This window comes from Salmo salar, chromosome ssa06 (genome assembly GCF_905237065.1).
Source record: "Salmo salar chromosome ssa06, Ssal_v3.1, whole genome shotgun sequence".
In the NCBI taxonomy this organism is placed as follows: domain Eukaryota; kingdom Metazoa; phylum Chordata; class Actinopteri; order Salmoniformes; family Salmonidae; genus Salmo; species Salmo salar.
This window is the reverse complement of record NC_059447.1, coordinates 24,987,917-25,009,045: the sequence shown is the minus strand read 5'-3', so window position 1 is coordinate 25,009,045 and position 21,129 is coordinate 24,987,917. Positions and strand designations below refer to the sequence as shown.

The 21,129-nt window shown below is 44.8% G+C and overlaps 1 protein-coding gene across 3 annotated transcripts in view; it reads left to right on the top strand.

Moving 5' to 3' along the window:
* Positions 1 to 21,129, top strand: part of LOC106595870 (voltage-dependent T-type calcium channel subunit alpha-1I) — a 142,360-nt gene that overhangs the window by 19,962 nt on the left and 101,269 nt on the right. For all 3 annotated transcript variants that reach the window (XM_045720030.1, XM_045720029.1, XM_045720028.1), the window contains exon 3: positions 15,517 to 15,614. In XM_045720030.1, the coding sequence (XP_045575986.1) occupies positions 15,517 to 15,614 (98 nt within the window). The remainder of the gene's footprint in view (positions 1 to 15,516; positions 15,615 to 21,129) is intronic.

The following is a 21,129-nucleotide window of genomic DNA, read 5'->3' as shown; positions in this document are numbered from 1 at the left end:
TGAAATACATGAAATCTTAAAGCTGAGTGACACCAAGAAGGGGAGGGTCTCATTCTGTTAGTGTGTGTGTGTGTGTGTGTGTGTGTGTGCCTGCGTGTGAATAGTGATTCTGATCAGCAGGCTACTCTGATCCTAATCACCAGGAAGTCCAATATCACTGATTCACATTATTACTGCGTTATGCACACACACACACACACACACACACACACACACACACACACACACACACACACACACACACACACACACACACACACACACACACACACACACACACACACGTACGTACTCTTTCAATGGTCTGCAGTATTGGAGAAATGTTGATGTTGTACTATGCTGTTCCAGTCACACTCTGGCCCTTCTCCCTTGATGCATCTCTCTCATGAACCTCTCTCTCCTTTTCCCCAGGGACCCCTTCCCTTTTTCCCATAATCCTTTTTGGCCCACTACAGCTGTGGCCCAATATTCCACAGGGCTAGACTACATCTCAGATTTGTCTATTTTCCGCTCACATGCTTTATTTTCTATGGGTTTATTTTCTACTGGGGTAGGGAGGGATGTACTGATTGACAGACAGACCAATCGTTCGATCGATAAATATTTAGATTTCATTGATACCATCAGATTAAAGGTGTTATAGTTATATAGAAATCGCATTTTGTCTGTGTCCTCTCTGCTTGCCTCTCTGCTTGGCTTTGTGTTCAGTGTGTGTGTTGTCCTTTCCTGCTGATCCTGCTGCTTGCTGTGCTATGGAGAATAGAGTTGAGCTGAGCTATCGCTGTGTGCAGACCAGGATTACAGCTCACACTGCGCGCATGTACGCACACACACACACACACACACAGGCATGCCAGCGTCTCACACAAACTCACACAACACAGACAAAACACAGACACATCCACACACACACACACACACAACCATATACATATACACCCATATACCCACACACCCGGTGTCAGTTCTCTCCCAATCCTACTGCTGTGGATTGCCACTTCCCAAGGAGAGAGTAACAGGGGTTACAGCACAGAGGAAGCATACTGGACATAGTACTGACACACACACACTCCACTAGCCCCTAGCCTGCGTCATCCATTGGAAACCCAGGATACATAAAAGGCTAAGAGATGAAGGGATGGAGCCAAAAAAGGAGTGTTAAAAAAGAGAGAACAATTAGATAGAGGAGGCCTGCGGCGGCTAATTACTCTGACAAACACACAGGCTGATTGATATGTACAGGAGCAGCTGCAGTCAGACACAGAGGAACACACACCTCGCAGTCACACACACACCTCCCTTTCCACACTACAGGTGGCTGGTGGCACCTAATTGGAGAAGACAGGCTCATAGTAATGGCTGGAATGGAATAAATGGAATGGTATCAAACACATCAAACACACGTTGTGTTCCATTTATTCCATTCCAGCCATTATTATGAGTCGTCCTCCCTCTCACCAACCTCCTGTGGCACACACACGCCTTTCCTCTCCACATACACCCTCTCTCTTTTCTCCTTTTTTACATAGCTCCTCAATCTTCATCCCTCTCTTCTGCCTTCCCCTCTGGTCCTCCTTTTTCCTGACGTGTTGTGTTCTCCTTCCTTCACCTCTGCTCTTCCACAACTTCCTTCTCTTTTTAATCTCTCTTTTTCTATTTCCTCTGTTCCCCTCTCTCTTCATCTTTCCTCTCCTCCCCCCCCTCCAGTTATCTCTAATTCAATTAGTAGAGCACTGAGCCATGAAGACATCAACATGGGAGGTCTGGCGGGTTTGAGAAGTTAGAAAGGAAGTTTGTGTTTGTGTGTTTCAGTACGCACATGTGCTTATGTACACTTCTCTGTGTGTACTCTCTTGCATGTGTGTATTTGTTATTTCTGCGACTCTGTCACTTGCTCCCAATATCCCAGAAGCACTCCACCCATCGTCTCTTTACAGAACTTTGCTATTCTCATTAAATGTCTGTGTAGAATGTTTGCCTGTGCTTTAATGTCAGAGCGCGTTGGGGGTGACAGCAGGGCTATGTTTCCCTTCACAAGTCCTCCTCTGTTACGGTGACATTTCAGTTGGCAGCTTGACATTTTTAGCTGGTCCTCCATCGGAACTGACATTAGATGGCTTTGGACGTACGAGGCGAGGAACACTGTCTCCCAGGGATGGCTTGCCTCTAGGCTAGATGGGTTCAATTCACACTGTGCGTGGGGGGGTGTAGTATTTAGTAGTATTTATTGGGATCCCTGGGTTCCAAACAGGTTTGTGTGTGTGTGTGAGAGATCCTTTTTCACTATTATCAGTTGTGTCCTTGTGTCACGTCCTGACCAGTATTAGGGGTTATTTGTCATTGTAGTTTGGTCAGGGCGTGGCAGGTGTGTGTTTGTTTTGTGTTGTCGGGGTTTTGGGGTTTTGTTCTATGTTTTGTATTTCTATGGTTTTTCTATGTTTGAATTTTTTTTGCTCCTGTTATATTGACCTTTTTATTGCTTATAAAAAATATATAATGTATTGAATTGATTTAAAGTTTTAATTTTGTATCTGTGATATTGACTTGCTGTATTTATTATTATTATTGGTATGGCTCTCAATCAGGAACAGCTGTACTTCGTTGTTGCTGATTGGGAGTCATACTTAGGTAGCCCTTTTTCACCTACTGTTTAATAATATGGAAATGTTGATCTGTAGCAATACCCAGCTACTGTTTAATAATATGGAAATGTTGATCTGTAGCAATACCCAACTACTGTTTAATAATATGGAAATGTTGATCTGTAGCAATACCCAGCTACTGTTTATGATAATATGGAAATGTTGATCTGTAGCAATACCCAGCGACTGTTTAATAATATGGAAATGTTGATCTGTGGCAAAACCTAGCTACTGTTTATGATAATATGGAAATGTTGATCTGTGGCAATATCCAGCTACTGTTTAATAATATGGAAATGTTGATCTGTGGCAAAACCCAGCTACTGTTTATGATAATATGGAAATGTTGATCTGTGGCAATATCCAGCTACTGTTTATGATAATATGGAAATAAGGAGATATATCTGACTGTTCATATATATAGTCCATTGTGATACCAGGGACGATTATGAGTGAATGGTTTGATTCACCAAACCCCCTTTCTTTCATTATCTTTATTACTGCAGTATATATCCCTGTCTCCCTCACTCACTCTATTCTCTATCTCTCCATCGTCTCTCACTCTATCCTCTATCTCGCCATCATCTTTCACTCTATCCTCTATCTCTCGTCTCTCACTCTATCCTCTATCTCTCCATCATCTCTCACTCTATCCTCTATCTCTCCATTGTCTCTCACTCTATCCTCTGTCTCTCCATCATCTCTCTCTCTCTATCCTCTATCTCTCATCGTCTCTCACTCTATCCTCTATCTCTCCATCTCTCACTCACTCTATCCTCTCTCTCACCATTACTCACCCACTCTATCCTCTATCTCGCCATCTCTCACTCAGTCTTTTCTATCATCATCTCTCATTTTATCCTCTCTCTCGCTCCATCTCTCACTCACTCAGTCCTCTCTCTCTGTCTCTCTCACTCAGTTCTCTATTGCTATCATCACCTATCACTCTATCCTCTCTCCATTTTTCACTCTATATCCTCTTTCTCTCCATCTCTCACAGTATCCTCTCTCTCTCCATCAACACTCACTCTATCCTTTCTCACTCCATCACCTCTCACTCCATCTTAGGTGTCTGTGTGTATCTGTGTGTGTAAGCCTTCTACTCGGGCCTCTCAAATATGATCCACATCCCCTCATCACTGTTAAGGCTGTTCCATAACTCCACTGATGAGAAACACAACAGACAGAATACAACAGAAGCATATCAGAAGCATTGTAACAGTAGCATCCTTCAGATAGTGAGACTTTATTGCCTGTAATCAGCTCCAGACTGGGTGTGTGTTCTGAGAGGAAGAGGAGAGATCAGCTTACTGCCTGACTGCCTGACTGACTGACTGGCTGACTGTTTGACTGGCTGACTAACTGGCTGACTAACTAGCTGACTGGCTGGCTGCATGGAGAGATCATAGGAGTTTTACTGGTGCTTGTCTATACAAAACACACTTCAACTCACTGACTCGTATTTTATTCAAGCTATTCAAGACTCATGATTATGCATGGGTGACTGTTCTCACAGACTTAAACACAGCATTCTAAGCCCGGTGACATACACGTGTGTGTGTGTGTGTGTGTGTGTGTGTGTGTGTGTGTGTGTGTGTGTGTGTGTGTGTGTGTGTAACCTCATTGTCAATCAAACTAAAGAGGAAATCATCCACTGTGTTTGTAGCTAGATCACCCCAGTGTCACAGTGTATTATTTCACCTCTTCCATCACTATGGAGATGGTAAATGTACAATCGTCTCTTGCCCTTTTGTCACATCCTCTCTTCTCTAGTGAGACTAGCAGTGCTGTGAGGCCACGTGTATATGTCCCAGCACTTCTGCGTGCTAGAGAGGACAGTACTGATAGAATTTACATTGTTTGTCACTGTGTGTGTGTGTGAGTGTGAGAGTATGAGCATTGTGTGTGTGTGTGTGTGTGTGTGTGTGTGTGTGTGTGTGTGTGTGTGTGTGTGTGTGTGTGTGTGTGTGTGTGTGTGTGTGTGTGTGTGTGTGTGTGTGTGTGTGTGTGTGTGTTTGAGACGATTATGCCATCGCTCAAAGATGAAATTGACATAATGGGGATTGTCAAGCAGAACATGTTCTTCTCAGACACTATTCTTGGAGCTTGGAGGAGAAATCATTCCACCCTCTCTCTCTCCACAGCCAGGTCACCCGTGATACAAGTCAGTATTCAACGTCCATCCCTGTCTGAAGACGTCGGGAGATGACGTGGAAACTCTGATTACAAAGATTGCAAGTTCGAATCCAACAATAGAAAGTCTTTTTAGATTTTGGTTTTAAGCCTTTCCCAAACCTTAACCCTTACCTTAACCATTCTGAGTTAATGCCTAACCTTAAGATTTCAGAGTTCAAACCTAAACTTAACCTTAAGAATTCTGAATAAATGCCTAAACTTAACCTTAAACACTTTGAAATGTTATGTTTGCAACCACTTCAAAATTCTGCGTTTCAGAAACATGGACGAACGTCTAATTCTGGCGTGAGACTGTGAGAACTAGATGCTCTCCATCCCTCCACCCTCTCTGACTCCCTGGCATTATCACAGTCAATATCTAGTTCCCTTTCCCTGTTTCACCCTTTCCTTTCCTCTTTATCCCTCTCTATTCTCCTCTCATCACCTCTCCACCTTCCTCTCCCACCTGTCACCCTGTTGTGGTACCTCTTTGCATGACACATGACACCACATTTTAAGCCCACTAAGATGGAGGTCAGAGGACAAAGGAAGCACAGGCAGCTTTAGCTATATTATATCCTTTAGCTTATAGCTGCAAAGTGTTCTGTACTGTGTAACCACTAAACCATAACACCTATTAAACTCAGCAAAAAAAGAAACATCCTCTCACTGTCAACTGCGTTTATTTTCAGCAAACTTAACATGTGTAAATATTTGTATGAACATAACAAGATTCCACAACTGAGACATAAACTGAACAAGTTCCACAGACATGGGACTAACAGAAATGGAATAATGTCTCCCTGAACAAAGGGGGGGGGTCAAAATCCAAAGTAACAGTCAGTATCTGGTGTGGCCACCAGCTGCATTAAGTACTGCAGTGCATCTCCTTCTCATGGACTGCACCAGATTTGCCAGTTCCTGCTGTGAGATGTTACCCCACTCTTCCACCAAGGCAACTGCAAGTTCCTGGACATTTCTGGGTGGAATGGCCCTAGCCCTCACCCTCCGATCCAACAGGTCCCAGACGTGCTCAATGGGATTGAGATCCAGGCTCTTCGCTGGCCATGGCAGAACACTGACATTACTGTCTTGCAGGAAATCACGCACAGAACGAGCAGTATGGCTGGTGGCATTGTCATGCTGGAGGGTCATGTCAGGATGAGCCTGCAGGAAGAGTACCACATGAGGGAGGAGGATGTCTTCCCTGTAACGCACAGTGTTGAGATTGCTTGCAATGACAAAAAGCTCAGTCCGATGACGCTGTGACACACCGCCCCAGACCATGACGTACGCTCCACCTCCAAATCGATCCCGCTCCAGAGTACAGGCCTAGATGTAACGCTCATTCCTTCGACAATAAACGCGAATCCGACCATCACCCCTGGTGAGACAAAACCGCGACTCGTCAGTGAAGAGCACTTTTTGCCAGTCCTGTCTTGTCCAGCGACGGTGGGTTTGTGCCCATAGGTGACGTCTGGTGAGGACCTGCCTTACAACAGGGCTACAAGCCCTCAGTCCAGCATATCTCAGCCTATTGCGGACAGTCTGAGCACTAATGGAGGGATTGTGCGTTCCTGGTGTAACTCGGGCAGTTGTTGTTGCCATCCTGTACCTGTCCCGCAGGTGTGATGTTCGGATGTACCGATCCTGTGCTGTTGTTCGGATATACCGATCCTCTCTTTTTCTCGCCGTCCTGGTTTTTGACCCTTGTCTCTCCTGACCCTGAGCCTGCCTGCCGTCCTGTACCTTTGCTTCTGTTTCTGTAATAAACATTGTTACTTCGACACGGTCTGCATCTGGGTCTTACCTTATCCTGATAGTGAGAGCTTGTTGATGACCGAGCTATCAGAATGGACAGCATGCAACACTATGATAAAGACTACAGATTAAAAACTGTACACATCCTGTACACATCCTGCTGTACATGGCATCCCTGTTGTAGTGACAATGTCTCCCAAATGGCACCCTATTACCGATTGTAGTTCACTATATAGGGAATAGGTTGCCATTTGGGACACGCATAATACTTCCTAAATGATGGGCTGTGGTGACTTTGTATTAGATCGCCGTGCAGTTTAAAACTGCATGGGCTAAAGGCTGTAGATTGGTCACAACACAGCAATGTATTACCACTGGTATAGCTCACTGAACTAAAGCTGATTGTCTGATATCCATACAGCCAGCTGTATTCCCATCAGAATGCAATGTGTCCAGGGCTGTGATCAGCAGCACATGAACATGGGCCTCTGAATGAGTTGTATTGTACAGTAGATTGGCTGTGTCTGGTGTTAGACTTGGCAGGCCTTGCTGCCACTGCATTAATGTATTCCACCCCAGGCTCTTTTCATGGTCCCCCACACACACACACACACACACACACACACACACACACACACACACGGAAAGATAAAGCACCGTGGCCATTCTGTGAAAGTGGTTTAGGTTGCAGGGCACAAACAGTTTTAACAATCTGAGAATGAGTAGCTAACAGATGTCTGACTCTTAGTAAACCACAACATCCTGCAGGCATCACTTACAGAGACCACTTTCTATCCCTCTATCTCTCTCTCTCTGTTCTTCTCTCTTTACCTCTCCCTCTGACTCTCTCTCTCTCTCTCTCTCTCTCTCTCTCTCTCTCTCTCTGTCCTTCTCTCTTTACCTCTCCCTCTGACTCTCTCTCTCCCTCTAACTCTCTCTCTCTCCCTCTGACTCTCTCTCTCTCTCTCTCTGTCCTTCTCTCTCTCTCTCTCTCTCTCTCTCTCTCTCTCTCTCTCTACCTCTCTCTCTACCTCTCTCTGTCCTCTCTCTACCTCTCTCTCTACCTCCGACTCTCTCTCTGTCCCCTCTCTCTCTGTCCTTCTATCTCTACCTCTGACTCTCTCTCTGTCCTTCCTTCTCTCTCTACCTCTGACTCTCTCTCTGTCCTTCCTTCTCTCTCCCTCTCTCTCCCACTCTACCTCTCTCTCTCTCTCTCTCTCTCTTTCTCTCTCTACCTCTACCTCTACCATTACCTCTGACTCTCTCGCTTTCTCTCTCTCTCGCTTTCTCTCTCTCTCCCTCTCTCTGTCCTTCTCTCTACCTCTCCCTATGACTCGCTCTCTTCCTCTCCCTCTGACGCGCTCTCTACCTCTCCCTCTGACACACTCTCTACCTTTCCCTCTCACTCGCTCTCTACCTTTCCCTCTGACTCGCTCTCTACCTCTCCCTCTGACTCGCTCTCTAACTCTCTCTCTGTCCTTCCATCCTTCTCTCTCTCTCTCTCACTGTCCCCCCCTCTCACTCTCTCTGTCTCTCTCTACCTCTACCTCTACCTCAATTCATTTCAAATCAAGGGGCTTTATTGGCATGGGAAACATATGTTAACATTGCCAAAGCAAATGAAATGGATTAACAAAAGTAAAATAAAAGTGAACAGTAAATATTACGCTCACACCAGTTCCAAAATAATAGAGACATTCACATGTCATATTATATCTATATACCGTGTTGTAACAATGTGCAAATAGTTAAAGTACAAAAGCGAAAATAAATCTGCAACATAAAATTGTATTTACAATGTTGTTTGTTCTTCACTGGTTGCCATTTTCTTGTAGCAACAGGTCACACATCGCTGCTGTGATTGCACACTGTGGTATTTCACCCAATAGATATGGGAGTTCATCAAAAATTATTTGTGGGTCTGTGTAATCTGAGGGAAGTCGGTTGAAGTTGAAGTCGGAAGTTTACCTACATTTAGGTTGGAGTCATTAAAACTTGTTTTTCAACCACCCCACAAATTTCTTGTTAACAAACTATAGTTTTGGCAAGTCGGTTAGGACATCTACTTTGTGCATGATGCAAGGAATTTTTCCAATAATTGTTTACAGACAGATTATTTCACTTATAATTTACTGTATCACAATTCCAGTGGGTCAGAAGTTTACATACACTAAGTTGACTGTGCCTTTAAACAGCTTGGAAAATTACAGAAAATGATGTCATGGCTTTAGAAGCTTCTGATAGGCTAATTGACATAATTTGAGTCAATTGGAGGTGTACCTGTGGATGTATTTCAAGGCCTATCTTCAAACTCAGTGCCTCTTTGCTTGACATCATGGGAAAATCTAAAGAAATCAGCCAAGACCTCAGAAAAAAAATGTAGACCTCCACAAGTCTGGTTCATCCTTGCGAGCAATTTCTAAACGCCTGAAGGTACCACATTCATCTGTACAAACAATAGTACGCAAGTATGAACACCATGGGACCACGCAGCAGTCATACCGCTCAGGAAGGAGACGTGTTCTGTCACCTAGAGATGAACGTACTTTGGTGCAAAAAGTCCCAATCAATCCCAGAACAACAGCAAAGGACCTTGTGAAGATGCTGGAGGAAACATGTACAAAAGTATCTATATCCACAGTAAAACGAGTCCTATATCTACGTAACCCAGCAAGGAAGAAGCCCCTGTGTCATGTTCGTGTGTATAGACGGACCAAGGCGCAGTGTGAGTAGCGTTCCACATCTTTTATTAGAAAGTGAAACTAAGCAAAATACAAAAACAATAAAGAATAAACGAAACGTGACGACAATGCAATTACACATAAACAATATCCCATAACCCACAGGTGGAAAAAAAATGCTACTTAAGTATGATCCCCAATTAGAGACAACGATAACCAGCTGCCTCTAATTGGGAATCATACAAATCACCAAAACATAGAAAAACTAAACTAGAACCCCTCCGACCGCAAAACCTGAAACAAAAAGGGAGGGTTGGGGGGGTGTCTAGTGTCGGTGGCGGCTCTGGTGAGGGACAAAGAACCCGCTCATCCCGCAGATCCACCAGCATCGGGGGCGGCTCTAGTGCGGGCCGAAGAACCCGCTCATCCTGCAGGTCCAGCCATGGACCCAGGCTGAACACTGTGCCTGGACTGGGCACCAACTCAGAAGAAGACTCTGTCCTTGGAGCTGGAGGTCCCGAACTATTGACCGTCTCAGGCGGTTCCGGACCGTGGGCCGTCTCAGGAGGTTCCGGACCGTGGGCCGTCTCTGGAGGTTCCGGGCCGTGGACCGTCGTTGGAGGTTCCGGGCTGTGGACCGTCGTTGGAGGTTCCCGACTGTGGACCGTCATTGGAGGTTCCGGACTGTGGACCGTCGTTGGAGGTTCCGGACTGTGGAACGTCGCCGGAAGCTCTGGACTGGAAACTGTCGCCGGAAGCTCTGGACTGGAAACTGTCGCCGGAAGCTCTGGACTGGGAACTGTCGCCGGAAGCTCTGGACTGGGAACTGTCGCCGGAAGCTCTGGACTGGGAACTGTCACCAGAAGCTCTGGAACGGGAAGGCACACTGGAGGCCTGATGCGTGAGGCCGACACAGGTGGTGCCAGACTGGTAACACACACCTCAGGGCGAGTGCGGGGAGCAGGCACAGGACGTACCTGACTGGGAAGGCGCACTGGAGGCCTAGTGCATGGAACTGGCACAGGTGGCGCCAAACTGGTGACACGCACTTCAGGGTGAGTGCGGGGAGCAGGCACAGGACGTACCTGACTGAGGACACGCACTTCAAGGAGAGTGCGAGGAGCAGGCACAGGACGTACTGGATTGGGGATCGTCGCCGGAAGCCTGGTGTGTGGGGCCGGCACTGGTGGTACCGGGCTGGTGACACACACCTCAGGGCGAGCGCGAGGAGCAGGCACAGGACGTACTGGACTGTGGAGGTGCACTGGAGGTCTGGAGCATAGAGCTGGCACAACGCGTCCTGGACAGATGACCATTTTCGCACGGCAAGTGCGGGTAGCTGGCACAGGACCCACTGGGCTGTGGATGCGCACTGGAGACACCTGTGCGTATCACCGCAAAACATGGTGCCTGACCGGTCACACGCTCCCCACGGTGAGTACGGGGAGTTGGCTCAGGACGTACCGGGCTGTGAAGGCGCACTGGAGACCTGGTGCATATAGCCGGCCTCAATTGTACCGGAACTTTAACACACTTCTCAGGACGAGTACGGGGAACTGACTCAGGTGGCGTGGATGGCTAACACGCTCCTCAGGGCAAATGCCGTGCCTCTCCTCCAGTTTATCCAACAATTCCATGAAGGTCTCCAACTCTCCCCTCTGTTCACTCTCCTCCAATTTATCCAATAACTCCTCGACGGTCTCTGACTCACCCCTCCACTTCGCCGACCACCCCGTGAGCCCCCCCAAAAACTATTTTGAGGTTGCTTCTTGGGCTTGTGTCGTGGCCACGAACCCTGTCGTCGTCGCTGTCCTTCCTTCACCGCTTGCGTCTCCCGCCATGGAAGGCAATCCTGTCCTGTCAGGATTTCTTCCCAAGTCCAGGATCCCTTCCCATCCAGAATCTCTTCCCAAGTCCAGGATACTTCCTCTTCATGGGCACGCTGCTTGTTCCTGGTTTGATGGGATATTCTGTCACATTTGTGTGTATAGACGAACCAAGGCGCAGCGTGAGTAGCGTTCCACATCTTTTATTAGAAAGTGAAACTAAGCAAAATACAAAAACAATAAAGAATAAACGAAACGTGACGACAATGCCACTACACATAAACAATATCTCATAACCCACAGGTGGAAAAAATGCTACTTAAGTATGATCCCCAATTAGAGACAACAATAACCTGCTGCCTCTAATTGGGAATCATACAAATCACCAAAACATAGAAAAACTAAACTAGAACCCCACATAGAAAATAATAACTAGAAAAAACCCCAGTCACGCCCTGACCTACTCTACCATAGAAAATAAGAGCTCTCTATGGTCAGGACGTGACACCCTGCTCCAAAACCGCCATAAAAAAGCCGGACTACAGTTTGCAACTGCACATGGGGATGAAACGTTTGGAGGAAAAAGGGGGAGGCTTGCAAGCCGAAGAATACCATCCCAATCATGAATCACGGGGGTGGCAGCATCATGTTGTGGGGGTGCTTTGCTGCAAGAGGCACTGCTGCTCTTCACCAAATAGATGGTATCATGAGGGAGGTAAATTATGTGGATATATTGAAGCAACATCTCAAGACATCAGTCGGTCTTCCAAATGGACAATGACCCCAAACATACTTCCAAAGTTGTGGCAAAATGGCTTAAGGACAACAAAGTCAAGGTATTGGAGTGGCCATCACTGAGCCCTGACCTCAATCCTATAGAAAATGTGTGGGCAGAACTGAAAAAGTGTGTGCGAGCAAGGAGGCCTACAAACCTGACTCAGTTACACCAGCTCTGTCAGGAGGAATAGGCCAAAATTCACCCAACTTCTGTGGGAAGTTTGTGGAATCCTACCCGAAAAGTTTGACCCAAGTTAAACAATTGAAATGCAATGCTACCAAATACTAATTGAGAGTATGTAAACTTCTGACCCACTGGGAATGTGATGAAAGAAATAAAAGCTGAAATAAATCATTCTCTCGGCTATTTTTCTGACATTTCGCATTCTTAAAATGAAGTGGTGATCCTAACTGACCTAAGGCAGGGATTGTTTACTAGGATTAAATGTCAGGAATTGTGAAAAACTGAGTTTAAATGTATTTGGCTAAGGTGTATGTAAACTTCTGACTTCAACTGTATGTGTATCTATTATGGTCATCCATTTGGCAGGAGGTTAGGAAATGCAGCTCAGTTTCCACTTCATTTTGTGGGCAGTGTGCACAGCCTGACTTCTCTCGCCTACGGCAACCTTTCTCAATATCAAGGCTATGCTCAATGAGTCTGTACATAGTCAAAGCTTTCCTTAATTTTGGGTCAGTCACAGTGGTCAGGTATTCGGCCAAATATCATTCTAGTTTGCTTTGGTTTTTTTGTTAATTCTTTCCAATATGTCAAGTAATTATCTTTTTGTTTTCTCATGATTTGGTTTGGTCTAATTGTGTAGCTGTCTAGGGGCTCTGTGGGGTGTGTTTGTGTTTGTGAACAGAGCCCCTTACCAGCTTGCTTAGGGGACTCTTCTCCAGGTTCATCTCTCTGTAGGTGATGGCTTTGTTATGGAAGGTTTAGGAAACGTTTCCTTTTAGGTGGTTGTAGAATTAGAATTTGTAGAATGGCTCTTTTCTGGATTTTGATAATTAGCGGGTATCGGACTAAATCTGCTCTGCATATATTATTTTCTGTTTTATATTGTACACGGAGGGTATTTTGGCAGAATGCTGCATGCAGAGTCTTAATTTGTTGTTTGTCCTATTTTGTGAATTATTGGTTGGTGAGCAGACCCCAGACTTCACAACCATAAAGGGCAATGGGTTCTTTAACTGATTCAAGTATTTTTTGCCAGATCCTAATTGGTATGTCAAATGTTATGTTCCTTTGAATGGCATAGAAGGCCCCATCTTGCCTTGTTTCTCAGATCGTTCACAGCTTTGTGGAAGTTACCTGTGGCGCTGATGTTTAGGCTGAGGTATGTATAGTTTTTTTTGTGTGGTCTAGGGCAACGGTGTCTAGATGGAATTTGTATTTGTGGTCCTGGCGACTGGACCTTTTTTGGAATACCATTTTTTTGTCTTACTGAGATTCACTGTCAGGGCCCAGGTCTGACAGAATCTGTGCAGAAGATCTGGGTGCTGCTGTAGGCCCTACTTGGTTGGGGACGGAAGCGCCAGATCATCAGCAAACAGTAGACATTTGACTTCAGATTCTAGTAGGGTGAGGCCAGGTGCTGCAGACTTCTAGTGCCCTTGCCAATTCGTTTATATATATGTTGAAGAGGGTGGGGCTTAAGCTGCACCCCTGTCTCACCCCACAGGCCTGTGGAAAGAAATCTGTGATTTTTGCCCATTTTAACCAAACACGTGTTGCTTGTGCACATGGACTTTATAATGTTGTATGTTTTTTACCCCAACACCACTTTCCATCAATTTGTATAGCAGACCCTCATGCCAAATTGAGTCAAAAGCTTTTTTGAAGTCAACAAAGCATGAGAAGACGTTGCCTTTGTTTTGGTTTGTTTGTTTGTTTGTCAATTATGGTGTGCAGTGTGAATGTGCGGTCTGTCGTACGGTAATATGTCAGAAAGCCAATTTGACATTTGCTCAGTACATAGTTTTCACTGAGGAAATGTACAATGTCTGCTGTTAATGATAATGCAGAGGATTGTCCCAAGGTTGCTGTTGACGCATTTCCCACGGTAGTTATTGGGGTCAAATTTGTATCCACTTTTGTGGATTGGGGTGATCAGTCCTTGGTTCCAAATATTGGGGAAGATGACAGAGATGAGGATGATGTTAAAGAGTTTATTTTATATTTTATCATTTCATGTAGGATACCATCAACATCAGAGGTCTTTTTGGGTTGGAGGGTTTGTATTTTGTCCTGTAGTTCATTCAATGTAATTGGAGAATCCAGTGGGTTCTGATAGTCTTTGATAGCTGATTCTAAGATTTGTAATTGATCATGTATACATTTTTGCTGTTTGTTATTTCTTATAGAAACAAAAAGATTAGAGAAGTGGTTTATCCATACATCTCCATTTTGGATAGATTACTCTTTGTGTTTGTTTAGTGTGTTCCAATTTTCCCAGAAGTGATTAGATTCTATGGATTCTTCAATTACATTGATCTGATTTCTGACGAGCTGTTCCTTCTTTTTCCGTAGTGTATTTCTGTATTGTTTTAGTTATTCGCCATAGTGAATGCGTAGACTCAGGTTTTCTGGGTCTCTATGTTTTTGGTTGGACAGGTTTCTCAATTTCTTTCTTAGGTTTTTGCATTCTTCATCAAACCATTTGTCATTGTTATTAATTTTCTTAGGTTGTCTGCTTGACATTTTTAGATTTAATAGGGAAGCTGAAAGGTCAAATATACTGTTTAGGCTTTCTACTGGCAAGTTTACACCTTCACTTTTACAGTGAAATGTTTTGTCCAGGAAGTTGTCTGAAATGGCTTGAATTTGTTGTTGCCTAATTGTTTTTGGTAATTTTTTACACTCCTTCCATCTAAGCATTTCTTAATATTGTGCTGGTCCCTTGGCTTTGATGCCTCATGATTGAGTATTGCTCTGTTCAGGTAGACTGTGATTTTTCTGTGATATGATAGGGTTGTCAGTGGGCTGACTGTGAACACTCTGAGAGACTCTGGGTTGAGGTCAGTGATAAAGTAATCTACAGTACTACAGCCAAGAGATGAGCTGTAGGTCTTTCTCTGCTTCTCCGCCTCTCCCTTACACTCTTTCTCTCCTTTTAGTCTGTTGATACTGTGGGTACTGCAAAGATGCTCCCATAATTGTACAATTTAATTAAAATGATATGATAATTCATAGGTCTCTCCCCTCTACCCTTCCTTCCCTCTGCTTCAAAGATACTCTGAGACAATACCTTACTGTCTGAATGAGAATAAACACTGGCTCAGATGTGAGCACATCATAAATGGGGAAACTGTATATGCACTCATATCTGCCATTTTGGATCATGGGTTAACCCAGCAGTTCATGAGTTAACCCATGAGTTAACCCCACAGTTGCTTTGGTGCAGTGTTGCGGCAGGCTTAGATCCTGAAACTGGGATGTAACCTGTAGACGGATTGGAGAGGCACTCAGAGATCTTGCCTGAGGCAAAGAGCCCTCTTGGGCCTTGCTGTATATGGATGGATTTAAAATGAGATTCTGTAGAACAAATGGGAACTGAGAATGTGTCAGTGAGTCATGTGTACAGTAAATGCTCTCTCTCTCACACAAACACAGTTCCTTGACTCGTATGTGTGTTTCTCTCTGTGTAGGATGGTGGAGTACTCATTGGACCTGCAGAACATCAACCTCTCAGCCATCAGGACAGTCAGGGTCCTCAGACCCCTCAAAGCCATCAACAGAGTACCCAGTGAGTTCTGTCTTGCTGTCTCTCGCTCTCTCTCTCTCTCTCTCTCTCTCTCTCTCTCTCTCTCTCTCTCTCTCTCTCTCTCTCTCTCTGTCTGTCTGTCTGTCTGTCTCTTTCTGTCAGTCTGTCTGTCTGTCTGTCTGTCTCTCTGTCAGTCTGTCTCTGTCTGTCTGTCTCTCTGTCAGTCTGTCTCTTTCTGTCTGTCTCTCTGTCAGTCTGTCTCTTTCTGTCTGTCTCTCTGTCAGTCTGTCTCTCGCTCTCTCTCTCTGTCTTGTTTATCTCTGTTTGTCTGTCTGTCCATCTGTCTCTGTCTGTCTGTCTGTCTGTCCGTCTGTCTGTCCGTCTGTCTGTCTGTCTGTCTGTCTGTCTGTCTGTCTGTCTGTCTGTCTGTCTGTCTGTCTGTCTGTCTGTCTGTCTGTCTGTCTGTCTGTCTGTCTGTCTGTCTGTCTGTCTGTCTGTCTGTCTGTCTGTCTGTCTGTCCGTCCGTCCGTCCGTCCGTCCGTCCGTCTGTGACATGTCTACACTGAGTGTACAAAACATTAGGAACGTCCACTCTTTCCATGACATAGACTGACCAGGTGAATCCAGGTGAAAGCTATGATCCCTTATTGATGTCACTTGTTCAATCCGCTTCAATTAGTATAGATGAAGGGGAGGAGACAGGTTAAATAAGGATCTTGGCCTTGAGACAATTGAGACATGGATTGTGCATGTGTGCCATTCAGAGAGTGAATGGGCAAGACAAAAGATTTAAGTGCATTTGAACAGGACGTGGTAGTAGGTGCCAGGCTCACTGGTTTGATTGTGTCAAGAACTGCAATGCTGCTGGGTTTTCACATTCAACAGTTTCCCATGTGTATCAAGAATGGTCCACCACCCAAAGGACATCCAGCCAACTTGACACAACTGTGGGAAGCATTGGAGTCAACATGGGCCAGAATCCCTGTGGAACGCTTTCAACACCTTGTAGAGTCCATGCCCCGATGAACTGAGGCTGTTCTGAGGGCAATTGCTGGGGTGCAATTCAATATTAGGAAAGTGTTCCTAATGTTTTCTCCATTCAATCAGTACAGTCATTGTATATGTCCTTCGACTTTGCTGTGATCCTCTACTCTGTTCTAACTGCATAACCCCAGGACAGTGCTGTTTGATCTGAGCAGCCCATCTCCTATCAGATGCCCTCTACTACAACAGAGTCCCTTACAGATTTACATATCCTCCTGTAATGTAGATCACTGTTCTCTCTCTGACCCCAACCCCATCCCTCTCAAATACAACTCTGTTCTCAGACAAAATTGTAAACACCTATTGATTTTCCCCTTACCTCAGACAGCTTCTAATCATCGTAAGCACCAATTAGCCCGATCAAGCGAGGGTCAGCTAATCTCTCCATTCACTTCCAGTCAGTGAAAGTGATAGCATTTATCCGCTAATGCTAACAGTGGCTAACAGTGAATAACACACAGATAGTGGTATCAGTGAGACTCAGGTAGCATTTCCTTATTTCCTCTTTACTAGAGATAACTGGCTAATAGCGGCTAACACTGATATGCATGCTGTAAGCTAGTGAGACAGTGTACTGAAACACAGTGAAACAGGACATGTTCCAAACAGCTGTCATCCTTATCCTTGCATCCTTTACTTGTTTCCTTTCCTTTCCCTCAGAGCTAATAGCCTAATGGGCTAAGCTAATGGCAAAGAAACACAGATCACTGCTAACGCTAATGGACTAATGGTGTGGAAACCGAGAGACAGAGAGGTGTGCTGGAGTCATCAGTCTGCAGGTACATTTAGTGAGTGCAGGTGTTCTATGGCACAGTCTGTCTCTAATGAGAATTATTGGCACGTAGAGAAACCAGTACTTATAAACACATAAAACACACACATGCACACATCACACACCTCCAACTCGCCTCTCTCTGTGATGAGAATTAGTGAAGACATTACTCTCTCGTCTGGTCCATTACACACACAGAGATTAATCCTAGCACTAATTACCTGGGAAAACGGTTTTCCTTCAGTGCTGACGATAATTCCCATTTTGAAGACACATTCCCAAACATAATTGCGATTTGGGAGCGCTGAAGACTCTGTTCCCTTATCAATGTTTCAGTGGGTGTTGCCACCGGGGTAACTCGTTAAATATGAATGGTCATTGAATTAGTGCATGTCATTGCCTCGCTCCGCCAGCTGATAGGAAGTTGTAGGGAGGGGTGATACTGATAGTGATGTCATGTTTGGGGAACTGATATAGGCAGACTGGTGACTGGTGAACATGTGTAAACAAACACACTAATACACATGCTGGGACACACACACACGTACACACACATGCTGTATCTGTATGTGTGTGTGTGTGTGTGTGTGTGTGTGTGTGTGTGTGTGTGTGTGTGTGTGTGTGTGTGTGTGTGTGTGTGTGTGTGTGTGTGAGCACTCACTGTATAGTATAAACATATAGTTGCACCCAGGGGAATGGATAACTGATGAGTATGTCCACACCTCTCTGCATTAGGCCAGATAGGGGTGAGATACAATAGATATAAAGCAATTGCTTGACATGAGGTCATTTTGACCAAGTTAATATACACAGACAACATCGGCTGAGATTGACCCCAGAGAGACCCAATTTGTACCCTTCCTAGAAGATGAATAATAGCGTAGTCTCTCTCTCTCTCTCTCTCTCTCTCTCTCTCTCTCTCTCTCCATTTGACACCCCCTCCTTCCTTTTCTCCATTTCTGTGCTACTCTCAGGCCCTGCCTCATTTTCTTTACATCCATCCCTCCATCTATCCATCCCTGCATCTCTCCACCCAATTAAGTTGAATGTGATTCTGTGTTAATGAAGCACCTCTAGGGAACCAACACATTTAGATCCTCCCAGAGCCAGTAGTAGAGCAAACACATACTGCACTTTTATTTATCACCCTGTATGTAGCCAGTATCACCCTGTATGTAGCCAGTAACACCCTGTATGTAGCCAGTATAACCCTGTATGTAGCCAGTATAACCATGTATGTAGCCAGTATCACCCTGTATGTAGCCAGTAACACCCTGTATGTAGCCAGTATCACCCTGTATGTAGCCAGTGACACCCTGTATGCAGCCAGTAACACCCTGTATGTAGCCAGTAACACCATGTATGTAGCCAGTAACACACTGTATGCAGCCAGTAACACCCTGTATGCAGCCAGTAACACCCTGTATGTAGCCAGTAACACCCTGTATGTAGCCAGTAACATCCTGTATGTAGCCAGTAACACCCTGTATGTAGCCAGTAACACCATGTATATAGCCAGTAGCACCCTGTATGTAGCCAGTAACACCCTGTATGTAGCCAGTAACACCCTGTATGTAGCCAGTATAACCCTGTATGTAGCCAGTAACACCCTGTATGTAGCCAGTAACACCCTGTATGTAGCCAGTAACACCCTGTATGTAGCCAGTAACACCTTGTATGTAGCCAGTGTGCCCCGTTCAAAGCCCACGGTGAAGTGGTGTTATTGAGGGAGTGTAGTAATGAGTAGGATTATGTGTTTTCACATGCAGAAGTGAATGGTTTTGATGAAAACGCTTTAGCTGCCTTCCCAATGAAAAGTAGATTGATAAGAGATGTGTGTTTTTGGACGATGCTGTTGACAACATGACCAAGCAGTGCAGATTACTGTTCCATCTGACAAGGGCACTCCTGCCATGACGTGCTGCAGCAGTATGTCTAACAACAGAAACATCTCTAGAACGACACATTGATCTCTTGGAAATGCGCAATTAAATGGGAATTACACAAAAAAATCTACATTTGTTAGCTTTTTTTCAGACCTCAAAAATTGTCTTTGAATGTGGTTTAAGCATTGACATGGACTCAGAACATCCATTTTCATTGTTTCTCTGTGAAGAATTGTAATAATTGTCCCTCTATAGGTATACATACATTAGTTCCTCTATAAGTAGGTATACATTAGTTATTCTATAGGTATACATACATTAGTTCCTCTATAGGTAGACATACATTAGTTCCTCTATAGGTAGACATACATTAGTTATTCTATAGGTATACATACATTATTTCCTCTATAGGTAGACATACATTAGTTCCTCTATAGGTAGACATACATTAGTTATTCTATAGGTATACATACATTAGTTCCTCTATAGGTAGACATACATTAGTTATTATATAGGTATACATACATTAGTTCCTCTATAGGTTGAGATACATTAGTTATTCTATAGGTATACATACATTAGTTCCTCTATAGGTAGACATACATTAGTTATTATATAGCTATACATACATTAGTTCCTCTATAGGTAGACATACATTAGTTATTCTATAGGTATACATACATTATTTCCTCTATAGGTAGACATACATTAGTTCCTCTATAGGTAGACATACATTAGTTCCTCTATAGGTAGACATACATACATTTCCAAGATTGCAGACGTGGTTTGTTGTCCTCTCGTTTACTTTTTGTATTTTTTGTATATATTTCAATTCATGTTCAATCTCTTTTCCATTTTTAAATTAAATATACCTTCCGGTAACCCGCCTCACCCAATGTGACACGGATCTGCTATTTTTTAGACCTTATAGCCAGAACCTCCATCAGAAGCTAGCCATCAGTAGCTAACCAGCTAATTAGCTACTAGCTATTTAGTCATTGTTAGCCACTACTAGCGGCCTTACCTTCTGCACAGACACCAGACGTTTTTTTTAAGGCTGGATAATATTTACCAGCCTGCCAGTATCGGACTGTTTTCTCCACTACAACGCCGGATTCCTGCTGTAAACCCTGGACCATTACTCCTGATCATCACAGCTAGCTAGCTGCCACTGAAAGACCCAGCCCCGAAGCTAGCCCTGAGCCAGGCCCACCGCCCAGCCTACTCTGTGACCATTTGGCTACTCAGCCGATGCCTCCCGGACTCTACCCCAACATGGCTAGAATCCACTACTCCTCCGGGTCCTTGCCGTAAGCCCTGGACCTTTGCATCGGATCATTGCTGCTAGCTAGCTGCTACCGGTTGGCTATAGAGGCTAATGCCCCTGCCCCGAAGCTAGCACCAGTTAGCCGCGAGCCAGGCGCATCTCCCGGCTAGAAAACGAAATTACTACAACTACAATACCTCTTTCACCATCTGGTCTGGACCCTTTGTCGACACGGCGCCCCGCCGTACCACCACAACTGGTCCGCCGACGTAACTCCATCCGTTGTGCCCTTAACCGGCCTTTGCCAGACATCGGAGCAGACGCTTCTACTTACCCCGGCCTGCTAACTTTAAACGCTGTGTCTCCCGCATGCTAGCATAGTAAAGACTACCATGCGGCTTCCCTGTTCCATCTATTGCTGTTCGCTGGACCCTATGATCACTTGTCTACATAGCTAATGCCTGCTGGACTGTTCATTAATCACGGTACTCCATTTTGTTTATTTTTTGTTTATCTGTCGGCCCCAGCCTTGAACTCAGGCCCTGGGTGTAGTTAACCGACCCTCTCTGCCCATTCATCGCCATTTTA